This window comes from Rhinichthys klamathensis, unplaced genomic scaffold (genome assembly GCF_029890125.1).
Source record: "Rhinichthys klamathensis goyatoka isolate OS25496 unplaced genomic scaffold, OSU_Roscu_1.1 h1tg000951l_1, whole genome shotgun sequence".
Taxonomy (NCBI): domain Eukaryota; kingdom Metazoa; phylum Chordata; class Actinopteri; order Cypriniformes; family Leuciscidae; genus Rhinichthys; species Rhinichthys klamathensis.
The window spans coordinates 60,001-72,500 of record NW_026607273.1 but is presented as its reverse complement, the minus strand read 5'-3'; the positions used below and the strand labels follow the sequence as shown (position 1 = coordinate 72,500).

Genomic DNA, 12,500 nt, shown 5'->3' with positions numbered 1-12,500 from the left:
GAGTCACTGAATCACTGAGTCTCTGAATCACTGAGTCACTGAGTCTCTGAGTCACTGAATCACTGAGTCTCTGAGTCACTGAATCTCTGAATCTCTGAGTCTCTGAGTCACTGAGTCTCTGAGTCACTGAGTCTCTGAGTCTCTAGTCACTGAGTCTCTGAGTCTCTGAGTCACTGAGTCTCTGAGTCACTGAGTCACTGAATCACTGAGTCTCTAGTCACTGAGTCTCTGAGTCACTGAGTCACTGAGTCTCTGATTCACTGAGTCACTGAGAACTCACCAGCGCAGCAGTGCTGGGACTGAAACATCCCTCTATCCATCATCCCTCCATCCATCCCTCCCTCTATCTCTCCATCCATCACTCCCTCCATCTCTCCCTCCATCCATCTATCATCTCTCCCTCCATCATCCATCCCTCCCTCTATCCCTCCATCCATCTCTCCCTCCATCCCTCCCTCTATCTCTCCATCCATCCATCACTCCCTCCATCTCTCCCTCCATCCATCTATCAGCTCTCCCTCCATCCATCCCTCCATCCCTCCCTCTCTCTCTCCATCCATCTATCATCTCTCCCTCCATCCCTCCCTCTATCTCTCCATCCATCTATCATCTCTCCCTCCATCCCTCCCTCTATCTCTCCCTCCATCCATCCCTCCATCTCTCCCTCCATCTATCATCTCTCCCTCCATCCCTCCCTCCATCTCTCCCTCCATCCATCTATCATCCCTCCATCCATCTATCATCCCTCCCTCCATCTCTCCCTCCATCTATCATCTCTCCCTCCATCCATCCCTCCCTCCATCTCTCCCTCCATCCATCTATCATCCCTCCCTCCATCTCTCCCTCCATCTATCATCTCTCCCTCCATCCATCCCTCCCTCCATCTCTCCCTCCATCCATCTATCATCTCTCCCTCCATCCATCACTCCCTCCATCTCTCCCTCCATCCATCACTCCCTCCATCTCTCCCTCCATCCATCTATCATCTCTCCATCCATCCATCCATCCCTCCATCCCTCCCTCTATCTCTCCATCCATCCATCACTCCCTCCATCTCTCCCTCCATCCATCTATCATCTCTCCCTCCATCCATCCATCCCTCCATCCCTCCCTCTATCCCTCCATCCATCCATCCATCCATCTCTCCATCCATCCCTCCATCCATCTATCATCCATCCCTCCATCTCTCCCTCTATCCCTCCATCCATCCATCCATCCATCCATCTCTCCATCCATCCCTCCATCCATCTATCATCCATCCCTCCATCTCTCCCTCTATCCCTCCATCTCTCCCTTCATCATCTCCATAATCCATCTCTCCCTCATCCCTCTATCCCTCCCTTCATCCATCTATCATCATCTCCATCATTCATCCCTCTATCCCTCCATCCATCCATTAATTCTCACTGTGGGTAAACCTCATGAAAAAGTCTCCAGCAAATATTTCACTCCAAAATCGAAAGAAAAAAGTAAATTTTTATATGCACAAATTAATACTATTAGTGCTTATTAGTCAAATTAAGCATATTTTTAAGACAAAATCAACTCCCACTATTGATTCCAATAGAGCCACGATTCTTTAATAACCATAATTGTATTTACCTTTTTATTTATTTATTTGTATCATTTAATAATTTGTTATAAAATAATTCTGTTTTTAAATCTTATCTCTTATTAGTTATTTATTTTTACACCCCAGCGTCATTATTTCACATTAACATATATTAGTGTGTGTGTGTGTGTGTGTGATATATATGAGCTGGACATGTGCTTGAGTTCAGATGCAGATCTCTCGCTTTCTCTCTTTATATTGCTCTTATCTCCAGTCTGGCTTGATCTGATGTCGAGTGTGTTCTCCTAACGCTTTATGAGCTCATGAACTCTTCCGCGTGTTTGTGACCGCAGAGATCCACTCGCTGAGAAACCGCAGTCGATTGATGTGTCCGTCTGATCACACGTGTGTTTTAAAGCGAGGGATCCGTGTTACTTCATAATGAACCCTGAGTCGAGGCTCTTTATGGAGAGCGCAGCCGCGAGTGGCTTTTAAAGCCGGAGTTTATTGTCCTTCTCAGCGTGCAGGTCCCATAACTTTCTAGTTAGCCACTACTGGTTTCATGTTTACAGACGGAGCTGAGGAGAAAATTCACACATCCCTCTCCGCGGCACACACACACACACACACACACACACACAGCGAAGGGAGACCACAGGCGCCAGTCCACCCCTGCTGAGACCAACGCCATTGGTCACGGCTCACCCCGTCTTCATTAGCCTGAGACAATCAGCCACACACACACACACACACACACACACACGCTCGCGCGCGCTGGGGAGAACAGAAAGCGCTGTTCACACTCTCCCCCACCAAAAGACCCCCAAACTCGCCTTTGAACAATGTTTCGGAGACTTCCCGCTCTTAAATCAGGGAGTGGGAAAGGTCCCCCATCATAGTAAAAAAAGGGGATGAATCTGGAAAATGCAATAAATCTGAGATCATAGGCGCGCTCTGGCCTGAGATAAATTCTTGCACCTCGGCCCGGCCGCCGCACATCTGCCTTACATTTAGACACTTTTACATGGAGCAACTCCACGGGAGCCACTAGTGCAACACACACACACACACACATTCACACATGCACACAAACACACGCACGTATGCACACACACACACACTCTCTCTCACACAGACTCTCTCACTCTCACACAGTCACTCACACACACATTCTCACATGCACACAAACACACACACGCGTATACACACACACACACTCTCTCACACAGACTCTCTCACTCTCACACACTCACTCACACACACATTCTCACATGCACACAAACACACACACGTATACACACACACACACTCTCTCACACAGACTCTCTCACACACACACACACACACACACACACACACACACACACACACACACACACACTCACTCTCACACAGACTCTCTTACTCTCACACACACTCTCTCACCCACCCACACATTTACACACACATTCACACACAAACACACACGCACACACACACACACACTCACTCTCACACAGACTCTCTCACTCTCACACACACTCTCTCACCCACACATTTACACACACATTCACGCACACACACAAACACACACGCACGTATGCACACACACACACACACATTCACACACGCACACAAACACACACACACTCACTCTCACTCACAAACACAGACTCACACACACACACACACACACACTCACACAGACACTCGCTCACTCACACACACACACACACACACACACACACATTTACACAGACACTCGCTCACTCACACACACACACACACACTCACACAGACACTCACTCGCTCACTCACACACACACAACTAGTGACTCAATGCTAACACTTTACAATAAGGTTAACATGAACTAACAATGAAAAGAATTAATAATTGAAAATAAATGTATTAAACTTCAAGTTAATCTCAACATTTACAAGATCAAAAGTTGTCTCTGTTAATATTAGTCAATACACTGTGAACTATCATCAATATGAGGATTTTTAGCAAGTAACAAAGATTAATAAATGCTGCAAAAATATTTTAGTTCATGTGAGTTGATGCATTAATTACTGTAAACAAATGAGAGCTAGTTGTAGAGTGTCATCATGTTAGTGGACCTCTGCTCGCATCACCGGACACTGAACCGTTGTGTTATCAACTAACGTGAACAAAGATTAATAAATGCTTTAACACACTTGTTAGTTAATGCTCTAATAGGGTCTGGTTGTAAAGTGTTACTGATTCAGTGTCCGTTTTTATTTCAGTTGATGCAGAACTTAAAGCCTCATGTGGTGTTCGGGTCAATTTGACCCGGAGAAGATTTTCTTTTTCCCGAAAATACTAGTTAATATTATCGCTTTGGACTGAAACTTAGTGACTTTGTTCCCAAACGGTAAAACTAAATCTCTTTTTTTGTGTGAAAATTTTCTTATTTTTTTTGTGGGAGTTTTGTTACCTTGTTACAATTGTGGTGTTCCCGGTCAAAAATGACCGGCCTATAAAAAATAGCTTATAAGTCAAAATCATTTTTGACCGGGACTTTTCGACTATGTGCCATATTTTTTACAAAACAAAAGTTTCAAAACAAAATTCCTGTGATCAACAATACCAATTTTCTTCAGATTTTATTTAATATTTCAAAAATTATTCAAAAATTCAAAAAAAAATTACTCAAAAAATGAAATGCCTACTCTCAAATAAATGAGGCCTATGATTATTCAGATGCAAATCAAAATATAAAACCAGTCCTAATTGAAAGAGAACATGTTGACAAAAAGATTGAATCCAAGATTGGGTGAAAATATGGTATAATGAGTGATTTATAAGGTTTTTTTTATGGGCCGGTCATTTTTGACCGGGAACACCACAGGTGTTATAGGGTTTTGAACACCACATGAGGGTTAAAGCCTTATGTGTTTGATTTCATATTGAGATGTTGGATTTGTAATCACAGACTTTTTGTATCTTGGCAAATCTAGTGTTGTTTTTTTCTCTGGAGAAAGTCTCCGTTTGATCTTATCCAGAATGAATAATAGAGAAATTAAACATCTCGTCTGTTTTCATTCCTGCAGGGTCATGCTGATATGATCATGGATGCTTGTTTCCGCCTCGGAATAAAAAAAAATAAAAAAATAATTCGTTACATTTATATAGCGCTTTTCTGGGTACTCAAATCGCCACCACAAAAGTCACAATTTTCTGAGGAAAAAGTCAAAATTGACTCCAAATTGAGATGAAAAGTCCCTGTTTCCATGTTTCATGTTGTTATCCGCTGGTGGACACGAGCTTCTGTGATGTTTCTTTTCTTTTCGTCCACAGCACAGTCCGAGCACGCGTGTGAAGACGATCGGCTGCGGGCGGCACAGGACAGGTATGAAACACCTTCAGGACACACACACTGCGTCTCAGTGTTCACTATCCGTCCGAAACAGTGTGTGAGACTAGAATAAGTGTGTCCCAAAGCACAGTGTGCTGAAGAGAGTGTGTCAGGAGTCCCGGATGATCCACTATTCCCAGTGGGTTTTCAAAGTGTGGATCCGTCTCACTATAACAGCTGATATTACCCACAATCCACTGCGCTTTGAAGGAACTACAAACATGAGTAAAAAGTGTTAAAAAACTACAAAACATGGCGGATATGTGGTTTAGATTAGACTAATCAAAGTTTAACCTGATTAAAAAATATTTATTTAATGTTATCCGTGTTAATTATAATATTTCATCTGCAATAACAATGTGGACTTTTATAAAGATATGTTTGGCCATTAACTTTTAAATGCATCATTATGCGTTAATATGAGGAGATTCTCCGCATGAAAGACTCGCGACTTCATATCAACATTTCTCTCCGATACGGTAGGAAATTAAATTATATTAAATGTGGAGAATTTGAACTGTGACAAGATGCTTGACAGGCCAGTTTAGTGTGACCAGTTCTAGTTTTGACCACTGCCGACCACCGTACATTTATTACTGTTGTGCTACACAACTAATTCATATGCATTTTAAAGATCTAGCCTACACTTGTATCACTGAAATGCTGGAAAGTATTTACAAGAACAATATTTCATCACAGCTCAAAAGAGAAAGAGAAGAAAAACACGTAAACATTTGAAACGGGCCGATATTATGACAGCAATTATATACATTAAAAAATAAACCGAGCAGCTTTGTGTTGCGTTTAGGCTATATTAACTTATTTCCGCTAATTTTTACATTTTTAAAATGACATCCGTCATTTTGAGATAAAATAAAATACAATTATTTTAACTAAAGTGCGTATATCTTTTTAATAAAAAAGTGTATATAGTTATAAATAATCAAATAAATAGGATATTTTCCTATTATTAAATCAAATATGAATTTATTCTTATTTTTCCAAGTATATGACATTTAATTTACAGCAGACAATAATGCTAATGAGCAGCTCGTTCGAGGATTGGTGGGATTACAAACTCGCTCCTCCACCGCCAGTAAATCTCCACCCGAACGCATGAGTTTATCACTCAGGGGACATGCTCATTTATTTTTACGGACGTCCACATGAGAAACAGTTACCGCCCGAATAGGGCTTAAGACGGCATCAGGACTAAGGTGATTTAGAGCGCTCTACATTTCCAGCGAAATAGCCCACAAGATAATCTCACACTATTGATTTTAATAGAGCCACGATTCCGTAAAATACCATTTTTAATTAGACTGTATTGTTTTATTGATATTTTTCAGTATTGCACACTACCATTCAGTATGATTTTTAAAAGAAGTCTCTTGTATATTTATTTGATGACAAATACAGTAAAAAATTATGACATTATTTTAATATAAATCAGCTGTTTTCTGTGTGAATATATAGTAAAGTGTAATTTATTCCTGTGATCAAATCAATCATTACTCCAGTCTTCAGTGTCACATGATCCTTCAGAAATCACTCTAATATGATGATCTGATGATCAAGACACATTTATGATCATTATCAGTGGTTGAAAATGGTTTAATATTTTCGTGAAAACTGATACATTTACTTTTCAGGATTCTTTGATGAATAGAAGGTTCTAGAAGAACAACATTTGTTTGAAATTGAATGACTTTTGATCGATTTAATGCGTCCTTGATGAACCCGAACTCTTGAATGACTCAGATTTTTTTCTAGTTGCTAATGCATTCTGGGATTGTTTGATGTGTGAGCAGCAGGTGTGTTTCTGAAGCGTGAGCGTCGTGACGGATGTTTCTGGAGGAGCGTCGTGTTATCGTGTGGTCTTATCATGTGTATTTGAGCGTGTCAGACTCCCGACAGGAACACTGTGAGCTGTGTGCGCTGATTTATGTGCAAGCGTTCGACTGCCAGATGCTGCACGACGGAAAATATCTGGAACTTTTCATAGAGGGGGGAAAAGGACAAACAAAGCATATTGATTATTTTTCCTTGTTTAGATTTGAGTTTTTTTTGTAACCCGAAACAAAACAAAGTGAAATGAAATAAATAAGACGCAGAACATGCACACACAGAATAAAGAAATGACTTCCAGCTAACAGGGAACGTTCTCAGAACAAGAAGTTATGAACAAACGTTCTTCCAGTAACGTTAATCGTTCAGAGTTATCTGGTCTTTAATAATGTTCTCAGAACATTAGCACAAAAACATTATTTATACATCGTTTTTTTTCTTTCTGAAAAGTTCAGTTGGATGTTCATTTAACGTGTTTTTAAATAGCAAATGTTTGTTAATATTCAGCGATCATTCAAAAGTAACAATTAGAGAACATTCTAAAGTAACAATCAGAGAACATTCTAAAGTAACAATCAGAGAACATTCTAAAGTAACAATCAGAGAACATTCTAAAGTAACAATCAGAGAACATTCAAAAGTAACAATTAGAGAACATTCTAAAGTAACATTCAGAGAACATTCTAAAGTAACAATCAGAGAACATTCAAAAGTAACAATTAGAGAACATTCTAAAGTAACAATCAGAGAACATTCTAAAGTAACAATCAGAGAACATTCTAAAGTAACAATCAGAGAACATTCTAAAGTAACATTCAGAGAACATTCTAAAGTAACAATTAGAGAACATTCTAAAGTAACAATCAGAGAACATTCTAAAGTAACAATCAGAGAACATTCTAAAGTAACAATCAGAGAACATTCTAAAGTAACAATTAGAGAACATTCTAAAGTAACATTCAGAGAACATTCTAAAGTAACAATTAGAGAACATTCAAAAGCAACATTCAGAGAACATTCTAAAGTAACAATTAGAGAACATTCTAAAGTAACAATTACAGAACATTCTAAAGTAACAATTAGAGAACATTCTAAAGTAACAATCAGAGAACATTCTAAAGTAATATTCAGAGAACATTCTAAAGTAACAATTAGAGAACATTCTAAAGTAACAATCAGAGAACATTCTAAAGTAATATTCAGAGAACATTCTAAAGTAACAATTAGAGAACATTCTAAAGTAACAATCAGAGAATATTCTAAAGTAACATTCAGAGAACATTCTAAAGTAACAATCAGAGAACATTCTAAAGTAACAATCAGAGAACATTCTAAAGTAACAATTAGAGAACATTCTAAAGTAACATTCAGAGAACATTCTAAAGTAACAATTAGAGAACATTCTAAAGTAACAATCAGAGAACATTCTAAAGTAACAATTAGAGAACATTCAAAAGTAACATTCAGAGAACATTCTAAAGTAACAATTAGAGAACATTCTAAAGTAACAATCAGAGAACATTCTAAAGTAACAATCAGAGAACATTCTAAAGTAACAATTAGAGAACATTCTAAAGTAACAATTAGAGAACATTCAAAAGTAACATTCAGAGAACGTTCTAAAGTAACAATTAGAGAACATTCTAAAGTAACAATCAGAGAACATTCTAAAGTAACAATTAGAGAACATTCTAAAGTAACAATTAGAGAACATTCTAAAGTAACAATTAGAGAACATTCTAAAGTAACAATTAGAGAACATTCTAAAGTAACAATCAGAGAACATTCAAAAGTAACAATTAGAGAACATTCTAAAGTAACATTCAGAGAACATTCTAAAGTAACAATTAGAGAACATTCTAAAGTAACAATCAGAGAACATTCTAAAGTAACATTCAGAGAACATTCTAAAGTAACAATTAGAGAACATTCAAAAGTAACATTCAGAGAACATTCTAAAGTAACAATTAGAGAACATTCTAAAGTAACAATCAGAGAACATTCTAAAGTAACAATTAGAGAACATTCAAAAGTAACAATTAGAGAACATTCTAAAGTAACAATTAGAGAACATTCTAAAGTAACATTCAGAGAACATTCTAAAGTAACAATTAGAGAACATTCAAAAGTAACATTCAGAGAACATTCTAAAGTAACAATTAGAGAACATTCTAAAGTAACAATCAGAGAACATTCAAAAGTAACAATTAGAGAACATTCAAAAGTAACATTCAGAGAACATTCTAAAGTAACAATCAGAGAACATTCTAAAGTAACAATCAGAGAACATTCTAAAGTAACAATCAGAGAACATTCTAAAGTAACATTCAGAGAACATTCTAAAGTAACAATCAGAGAACATTCTAAAGTAACATTCAGAGAACATTCTAAAGTAACAATTAGAGAACATTCAAAAGTAACATTCAGAGAACATTCTAAAGTAACAATCAGAGAACATTCAAAAGTAACATTCAAAAGTAACATTCAGAGAACATTCAAAAGTAACAATTAGAGAACATTCTAAAGTAACAATCAGAGAACATTCTAAAGTAACAATTAGAGAACATTCTAAAGTAACAATCAGAGAACATTCTAAAGTAACAATCAGAGAACATTCTAAAGTAACAATTAGAGAACATTGTAAAGTAACAATTAGAGAACATTGTAAAGTAACAATCAGAGAACATTGTAAAGTAACAATTAGAGAACATTCTAAAGTAACAATTAGAGAACATTCTAAAGTAACAATCAGAGAACATTGTAAAGTAACAATTAGAGAACATTCTAAAGTAACAATTAGAGAACATTCTAAAGTAACAATCAGAGAACATTCAAAAGTAACAATTAGAGAACATTCTAAAGTAACAATCAGAGAACATTCTAAAGTAACAATCAGAGAACATTCTAAAGTAACAATTAGAGAACATTCTAAAGTAACAATCAGAGAACATTCTAAAGTAACAATTAGAGAACATTCTAAAGTAACAATTAGAGAACATTCTAAAGTAACAATTAGAGAACATTCTAAAGTAACAATTAGAGATCATTCTAAAGTAACAATTAGAGAACATTCTAAAGTAACAATTAGAGAACATTCTAAAGTAACAATTAGAGAACATTCTAAAGTAACAATTAGAGAACATTCTAAAGTAACAATTAAAGAACATTCTAAAGTAACAATTAGTGAACATTCTAAAGTAACAATTAGAGAACATTCTAAAGTAACAATTAGAGAACATTCTAAAGTAACAATTAGTGAACATTCTAAAGTAACAATTAGAGAACATTCAAAAGTAACAATTAGAGAACATTCTAAAGTAACAATTAGAGAACATTCTAAAGTAACAATTAGAGAACATTCTAAAGTAACAATTAGAGAACATTCTAAAGTAACAATTAGAGATCATTCTAAAGTAACAATTAGAGAACATTCAAAAGTAACAATTAGAGAACATTCTAAAGTAACAATTAGAGAACATTCTAAAGTAACAATTAGTGAACATTCTAAAGTAACAATTAGAGAACATTCAAAAGTAACAATTAGAGAACATTCTAAAGTAACAATTAGAGAACATTCTAAAGTAACAATTAGAGAACATTCTAAAGTAACAATTAGAGAACATTCTAAAGTAACAATTAGAGATCATTCTAAAGTAACAATTAGAGAACATTCTAAAGTAACAATTAGAGAACATTCTAAAGTAACAATTAGTGAACATTCTAAAGTAACAATTAGAGAACATTCAAAAGTAACAATTAGAGAACATTCTAAAGTAACAATTAGAGAACATTCTAAAGTAACAATTAGAGAACATTCTAAAGTAACAATTAGAGAACATTCTAAAGTAACAATTAGAGATCATTCTAAAGTAACAATAAGAGAACATTCTAAAGTAACAATTAGAGAACATTCTAAAGTAACAATTAGAGATCATTCTAAAGTAACAATTAGAGAACATTCAAAAGTAACAATTAGAGAACATTCTAAAGTAACAATTAGAGAACATTCTAAAGTAACAATTAGAGAACATTCTAAAGTAACAATTAGAGAACATTCTAAAGTAACAATTAGAGAACATTCTAAAGTAACAATTAAAGAACATTCTAAAGTAACAATTAGAGAACATTCTAAAGTAACAATTAGAGAACATTCTAAAGTAACAATTAGAGAACATTCTAAAGTAACAATCAGAGAACATTCAAAAGTAACAATTAGAGAACATTCTAAAGTAACAATTAGAGAACATTCAAAAGTAACAATTAGAGAACATTCTAAAGTAACATTCAGAGAACATTCTAAAGTAACAATTAGAGAACATTCAAAAGTAACATTCAGAGAACATTCTAAAGTAACAATTAGAGAACATTCTAAAGTAACAATCAGAGAACATTCTAAAGTAACAATCAGAGAACATTCTAAAGTAACAATTAGAGAACATTCTAAAGTAACAATTAGAGAACATTCAAAAGTAACATTCAGAGAACGTTCTAAAGTAACAATTAGAGAACATTCTAAAGTAACAATCAGAGAACATTCTAAAGTAACAATTAGAGAACATTCTAAAGTAACAATTAGAGAACATTCTAAAGTAACAATTAGAGAACATTCTAAAGTAACAATTAGAGAACATTCTAAAGTAACAATCAGAGAACATTCAAAAGTAACAATTAGAGAACATTCTAAAGTAACATTCAGAGAACATTCTAAAGTAACAATTAGAGAACATTCTAAAGTAACAATCAGAGAACATTCTAAAGTAACATTCAGAGAACATTCTAAAGTAACAATTAGAGAACATTCAAAAGTAACATTCAGAGAACATTCTAAAGTAACAATTAGAGAACATTCTAAAGTAACAATCAGAGAACATTCTAAAGTAACAATTAGAGAACATTCAAAAGTAACAATTAGAGAACATTCTAAAGTAACAATTAGAGAACATTCTAAAGTAACATTCAGAGAACATTCTAAAGTAACAATTAGAGAACATTCAAAAGTAACATTCAGAGAACATTCTAAAGTAACAATTAGAGAACATTCTAAAGTAACAATCAGAGAACATTCAAAAGTAACAATTAGAGAACATTCAAAAGTAACATTCAGAGAACATTCTAAAGTAACAATCAGAGAACATTCTAAAGTAACAATCAGAGAACATTCTAAAGTAACAATCAGAGAACATTCTAAAGTAACATTCAGAGAACATTCTAAAGTAACAATCAGAGAACATTCTAAAGTAACATTCAGAGAACATTCTAAAGTAACAATTAGAGAACATTCAAAAGTAACATTCAGAGAACATTCTAAAGTAACAATCAGAGAACATTCAAAAGTAACATTCAAAAGTAACATTCAGAGAACATTCAAAAGTAACAATTAGAGAACATTCTAAAGTAACAATCAGAGAACATTCTAAAGTAACAATTAGAGAACATTCTAAAGTAACAATCAGAGAACATTCTAAAGTAACAATCAGAGAACATTCTAAAGTAACAATTAGAGAACATTGTAAAGTAACAATTAGAGAACATTGTAAAGTAACAATCAGAGAACATTGTAAAGTAACAATTAGAGAACATTCTAAAGTAACAATTAGAGAACATTCTAAAGTAACAATCAGAGAACATTGTAAAGTAACAATTAGAGAACATTCTAAAGTAACAATTAGAGAACATTCTAAAGTAACAATCAGAGAACATTCAAAAGTAACAATTAGAGAACATTCTAAAGTAACAATCAG

At 34.9% G+C, this 12,500-nt stretch overlaps 1 protein-coding gene across 1 annotated transcript in view; it reads left to right on the top strand.

Annotated features, from left to right (window-relative positions):
- Positions 1–12,500, top strand: part of LOC130078679 (formin-1-like) — a 107,502-nt gene that overhangs the window by 88,071 nt on the left and 6,931 nt on the right. The window contains 1 exon segment of the mRNA XM_056244269.1: positions 4,854–4,905. Within this exon segment, the coding sequence (XP_056100244.1) occupies positions 4,854–4,905 (52 nt within the window).